At 44.4% G+C, this 5,000-nt stretch overlaps 3 protein-coding genes across 5 annotated transcripts in view; all 3 read right to left on the bottom strand.

Annotated features, from left to right (window-relative positions):
- Window positions 1–342: 342 nt before the first annotated feature.
- On the bottom strand, window positions 343–1,974 carry LOC125948589 (endochitinase-like). Its single transcript, XM_049674807.1, has 3 exons — window positions 1,760–1,974; window positions 1,065–1,677; window positions 343–979 (listed from the first exon to the last, which is right to left on the bottom strand). Exons 1-3 carry the CDS (start codon window positions 1,770–1,772, stop codon window positions 358–360), a joined length of 1,248 nt encoding a protein of 415 aa, XP_049530764.1. The 5' UTR covers window positions 1,773–1,974; the 3' UTR covers window positions 343–357.
- A 93-nt stretch (window positions 1,975–2,067) lies between these two features.
- LOC125948592 (endochitinase-like) lies at window positions 2,068–3,886 on the bottom strand. Of its 3 annotated transcripts, none has more exons than XM_049674815.1 (3): window positions 3,515–3,886; window positions 2,833–3,439; window positions 2,068–2,757 (listed from the first exon to the last, which is right to left on the bottom strand). In XM_049674815.1, exons 1-3 carry the CDS (start codon window positions 3,525–3,527, stop codon window positions 2,151–2,153), a joined length of 1,227 nt encoding a protein of 408 aa, XP_049530772.1. In that variant the 5' UTR covers window positions 3,528–3,886; the 3' UTR covers window positions 2,068–2,150. The 3 variants fall into 3 exon arrangements, with proteins under 3 accessions (XP_049530772.1, XP_049530773.1, XP_049530774.1); XM_049674816.1 differs by having other exon boundaries at window positions 2,833–3,436; XM_049674817.1 differs by having other exon boundaries at window positions 2,833–3,433.
- Window positions 3,887–3,946: 60 nt separating this feature from the next.
- The window catches only part of LOC125948588 (endochitinase-like), a 2,307-nt gene continuing 1,253 nt past the window's right edge, over window positions 3,947–5,000 (bottom strand). The window contains exon 3 of the mRNA XM_049674806.1: window positions 3,947–5,000. This exon is cut by the window's right edge and continues 337 nt beyond it. Coding sequence (XP_049530763.1) covers window positions 4,719–5,000 — 282 coding nt within the window. The 3' untranslated portion in view covers window positions 3,947–4,718.

Raw genomic sequence — 5,000 nt, 5'->3', positions numbered from 1 at the left:
ATCACACGAGTCAAACCGAGTGTCATGTCGCATTTACCAACGACTGTTATTTACGGTTTTGCGTAAATTGATACTTAGTTTGCATTTTCATCGGTCGCAGTTGTCTCGAACAACATGGAATTTCAAACAGAAACAGTAAAAAGTGATTTTGTGTTCCTGCTGAAGAAGATTTTTATTTGTATCTCATCAGTGTATAATCCTGCATTTTTAATAAAGCGAGTTAAAAACACTGAAGCCTCTGGTTTCACCGGCGTACACAGGTAAACAACTCTTGTTATCATTAGCTCAAAACAGTGGCTCGCCCATGCTTTAACCGGGTACGATCGCCGATGGTTTGACCTTCGTCAGTGTTTACCATTACGAATTTCTACCACGGAAAATAGCGAAAGAGAACGGATCGTCCCCACTTTGCTGTCTTGTAGGTTTGTATGCATTCCAAAGAGCTCTCATAAGCGGATATTTGTTTCCACATTTACCTCGATAATCATCTAAATCCAACGAAAATGCATATATACCTGCTAGCTTTTCAGTCTGCGCATAGATTACCTTATCTTCTAGCGAATAGGCATTTTCGAATCCTACCCACTGGTCTCCTTTATGCGCGTAAGGACACATACCTAGCGAGTCCCACTCAATACTCCAGCGTGATTCTTTCAATTCAGCACAAATTTCAAAGTAAGCTCTGTAGCCGCCTTCGGCCGTGTACGGGCCAGGCGAGCCAGGTCCACTCGACGGAGCTCCCAGGCCGTTTACATTGCTGTCCTTCAATGTGTGTGTCCTGCCAAACAACGCAACACCCAGAACCAATTTATTGGCAGGGCAGCCGTTGTTAATCCAATGCTGTACACCTCCTTTAACAGTAAGATCCCTTAAACTATCAGTATCATGCGGACGATTGTTTAGGGGGCTGTGCACGTCCGTAAACCCATTCCATGATCCTCGAAGGTCGTATCCGGCAATATAAATATAATCAGCCACTCTAAAAAAAACAATGAATGAATCAGCGTTAAAGTGTTTGTAGCGTGGCATTTGTGTTGGATTTTTTTTTGAAAAGGCAAACGTACTGGCAGAGTCGGTTTTGATGATAGCCCTGCTGAATTCTCCAGCGATCCAGTGGAACTTGAATGACAACTTCCCAGTTACTGCGATCGGCATTCTCGAAACCGCGTTTCATCTCATCGATAAGAAGATAGAAATTATCTTTATCGCTTTCAGTACCACCACGATCTGGACTTCCGGGCCACAGCCAAACTATTTCGATGCCATCGAAGCTGTGCCGTCGCATGAACTGTATCACACTAGAGATAAAGGTTTGTCTTGCATCTAACGAGGAAACCATTTTATGGAATGCATCGCCACCGTTACCCCAACCGCCTACGGCCACCGACAGTTTCAGATCGGGATTTGATGATTTCAACTCGCTAAACTTCGTGAAACCATCCTGTAGAATGTCAAACTTTGCGTTCGCTGATCTTATCTGGAAGCTGTTCTCATCGACGGCAACGAACGCGTACGTAACGTGAGTACACAGCTCAACCGGTATGTCGGCTATCTGGTAGGAGTATTCTCCCGGCCTATCTGGTGACCAGTTAGTGAAGTAGCAAACGAGACGCCTCTCTTCGGCAAGGATGATGGTGGAGCCAAGAAGCAGGGCTCCCAAGACCACTCGTCCAATAGCTTGAATAAAAACAGCAACACACATTTTCGTCAACGTATAGAACCGGCAGAACGGGTTTAAACAAGAAATTCCAATAATTACGATATGTTAGCATCTTCTTCCCACGGACAGCGAACGTCGGTCAACACTTCCACCCGAGAAGAGATCTTGATCGAAACTAAACCACAACATTGCCAGGGTACACTGATTGTGGCCAAGACAGTCACACATACATTCTGGAAATGGAACAAAAAACAGACGCACCAATAACGGGAATCGTGACATCAGCGTTTCAGGCCAAACCAGAATCGGTGCACACCGTGACCATCTTCAATTTACAGCCAAAGGTTATCGATGTTCTCCCCAAGGACGGCAATATGACGATCGTTATTATTTCATCTCAAGATCAGAAAGCCATCGATTTATGATACCAAATGCGTCAAAATGGACTTATATTTCAGATTATGCATTAAACTAATATGTGCTCCCTACGTCACAAACGGAATATAGCAAAATCGAAGTCTTCATCTGTCTTTGGGTAGTTTTCAATAAATTTGTAAAGTTTTCTTACTAGTGGGTACGGTTCACCACATTTACCTCGGTAATCATCCAAATCCAGGGTGTAGGCATAGATACCTGCCAATCCTTTTTCGGTCACCCATTTGGATTTCTCCTCGAGTGAGCGCTCATTTTCGTACCCAATCCACTCATCGCCGCGATGGGTGTAAGGACATTGAGCCACCGAATCCCATCCCATCGTCCAGTTACCATCTTTAAGCTTCTCGCATATCTCAAAATATCCCAGAAGCCCTGGATCGTTGGTGAATGGTCCTTTTGGGCCGGGACCGCTAGCACTGGATCCGGGACTGGTTTCAGTCGCGCTGCTCAATGTATAGCTGCGACCATAGACAGGAAGACCGATCACAATCTGATTGGCCCTACATCCGTGGCTCAACCACGTGTCGACGCCATCTTCAATGTTGAATGTGTAAAAATAGTCCAGATCGTGAGGCCGCCGCTTTAGCATGCTATGCACATCCGCAAAACCGGTCCACGGTCCCCGTAGGTCATATCCAGCCAGGTGAAGATAGTCGGCAACTCTGTAAAATGAGAACACTACGTTACGCAAATACCGAAGAGCATAACATCGCTTAGCTTAAGGTTTGTGAACATACTGGCAAAGCGAATCTTGATGATATCCTGTGATGAGCCGAGCGCGATCTACCGGAACCTGCACCAATACCTCCCACGGCTTTCCGGCCCGCTGAAAACCGTGCTTCAAGTCATCCACCAAATAGTAGAAATTGTCCCTGTCCTGCTTCTTTCCGTCGCGCTCGGGTGCACCTGGCCAGAGCCACACGATTTCGAGACCATCCAGGTTGTACTTTTCCATGAACTCCACCACGCTCGCGACAAACTTTGCGCGGCTGTTCCTCGTCGAAACCATTTTGCTGAAAGCACCACCACCATGCGTCCATCCGCCTACAGAAACGATCAGCTTCAGGTTGGGAAAGCGCAGCTTAAGGTCCCTAAATCGTCCAAACCCATTTTGAACGTGATCGAAGTCCGGTTTTAGGGACACCAGCTCCGATGTGTCCTCCTCAACACCGACAAAGGTGTAGGCTACGTGGGTACAGAGATTACCCGGTATGTCTTCTATTTGGTAGGAGTATTCCTTTGGACGACCATGGCTCCAGTTGGTGTAGTAACATACCAGTCGGGGTGAGGTAGCGGCATCGTGGATGATAGCAACAAACAGAATTGCCAGTGACACTGCTACTGCTTGAAATGATTAAGATGCGTTTAAATATCGTTAAAACAACTCTTTAAGCAACAGTGACTAAAAACGGTACTCACTTTTAGCTATCATTTTTACTACACAATCCACTTATGACGAACAGCTCCACTCCACAACACTCTGCTCGTTTCGGAAGACCCAAGTGCACAAGAGATGATTTGATGCTGATAGGCTCGGTCGTCGCAAACAAAATAAACGCATCACTGTTTTGCATACTACCACAACTGGCTCGAAGACGAGATAACTAACGTTCCGACAACTACATGGCCACACGTTTCATCGCTATGCGAGAACAAGTTTGTAATGTTTAGCGCGTTAGCAAGCATGGGAGTGTTTAAAAAAAAGCATCGAACAGGGAATTCCCCGAGTACGCACACCAGTATGGGATTTGGGAGTTTGTGCTCGGTGACGCTTTTGGTATTTTACGGGCGTCGTCGTTAGTCGAAACCAGCAACAACTTTTTATAGCACGCAATTGATCAGAATATGGAATAGGGTGCAGTATATTCAAACAAACGCATCTATTTATTCTTAACTCTTGGTAATGTTAATATTGCTTGTTTCTAAAATCATAAACAGTTTCATAAACCATCTTAAGTAAACCATTTAGATTTAAATATTCGTTTGCGCTTCAGTCTAGGATCTCAAGTTTCTATTGCTGGGCAGCTAATATTTACGCTGCTGTTGTTTAATCTTTTATCTATCTTCTATATATATAAATGAAAGTTGCGTACTTTTGAACACCTATAACTTGAGAACGGATGGGCCGATTTCGCTCATTCCTGGCGCTATGAATTCGTCTTGGTCTGCTTCCACGAAATGTTGGGAAAATTCTGTCGTTTTATGGCAAATTAACACTCTTTTTTTGCACTGGCTTTCCACTTCACAGCTAACTTGATTTGATATTTTTTCACCTTTCAGCTCCAATGCAGACTTCGATGAATTTAATATTCTTACTCTAATTTGATTATCATCGCCTACTGTGGTAGTTTTATTTTGTAAACCCAAAATACCAAAGAACGCTTGGTTTATGCAAACCAAGGATGAATTGGTTGATTCACTATTTTAACTTTCAACGGAGATTTGTCAAGTGGTTTAAGTTTAATTAGAACAAAAATTACGAACATACGGCCCGCCCTTCCTCATATATACATAAAAAAAACAAAAATTACGAAAATAATCAGAAGATCAAGTATAGGATTGCGCAGTCGAATTTCAAGGAGGGTTCAAGAGTCTAGTGGCAGAACGATGTTTGCGGGGTCAACTAGTAACCAAATATTTCACGGTCTATACCGAACCCAATGCCACTATCCGGTTTGACTTGATTTTCGATCAACTTGTGAAGGCTTTTCATTAGTGGATAGGCCTCCCCGCATTTACCCCGGTAATCGTCTAGATCGAGAGAAAAGGCGTAAATACCCGCCAGCCCCTTGCTAGTGACCCATTTCACTTTTTCTTCCAACGACGTCGCATTTTCGTATCCGATCCACTGGGTCCCGCGGTAGGCATACGGACACAAACCTATCGGATCCCAGCGCATCCGCCA

The sequence above is a fragment of the Anopheles darlingi genome, chromosome 2, assembly GCF_943734745.1.
Source record: "Anopheles darlingi chromosome 2, idAnoDarlMG_H_01, whole genome shotgun sequence".
NCBI lineage: Eukaryota > Metazoa > Arthropoda > Insecta > Diptera > Culicidae > Anopheles > Anopheles darlingi.
Note: the sequence above shows the minus strand (reverse complement) of the source record. Positions and strands in the feature narration are given on the sequence as shown.

Excerpts from the sequence above, each read along its gene's own strand:
- LOC125948589 (XM_049674807.1), bottom strand. Across the intron at positions 980-1,064 it reads CATCAAAACCGACTCTGCCA|AGTGGCTGATTATATTTATA; the intron begins GTACGTTTGCCT and ends TGTTTTTTTTAG.
- LOC125948592 (XM_049674815.1), bottom strand. Across the intron at positions 2,758-2,832 it reads CATCAAGATTCGCTTTGCCA|AGTTGCCGACTATCTTCACC; the intron begins GTATGTTCACAA and ends CTCATTTTACAG.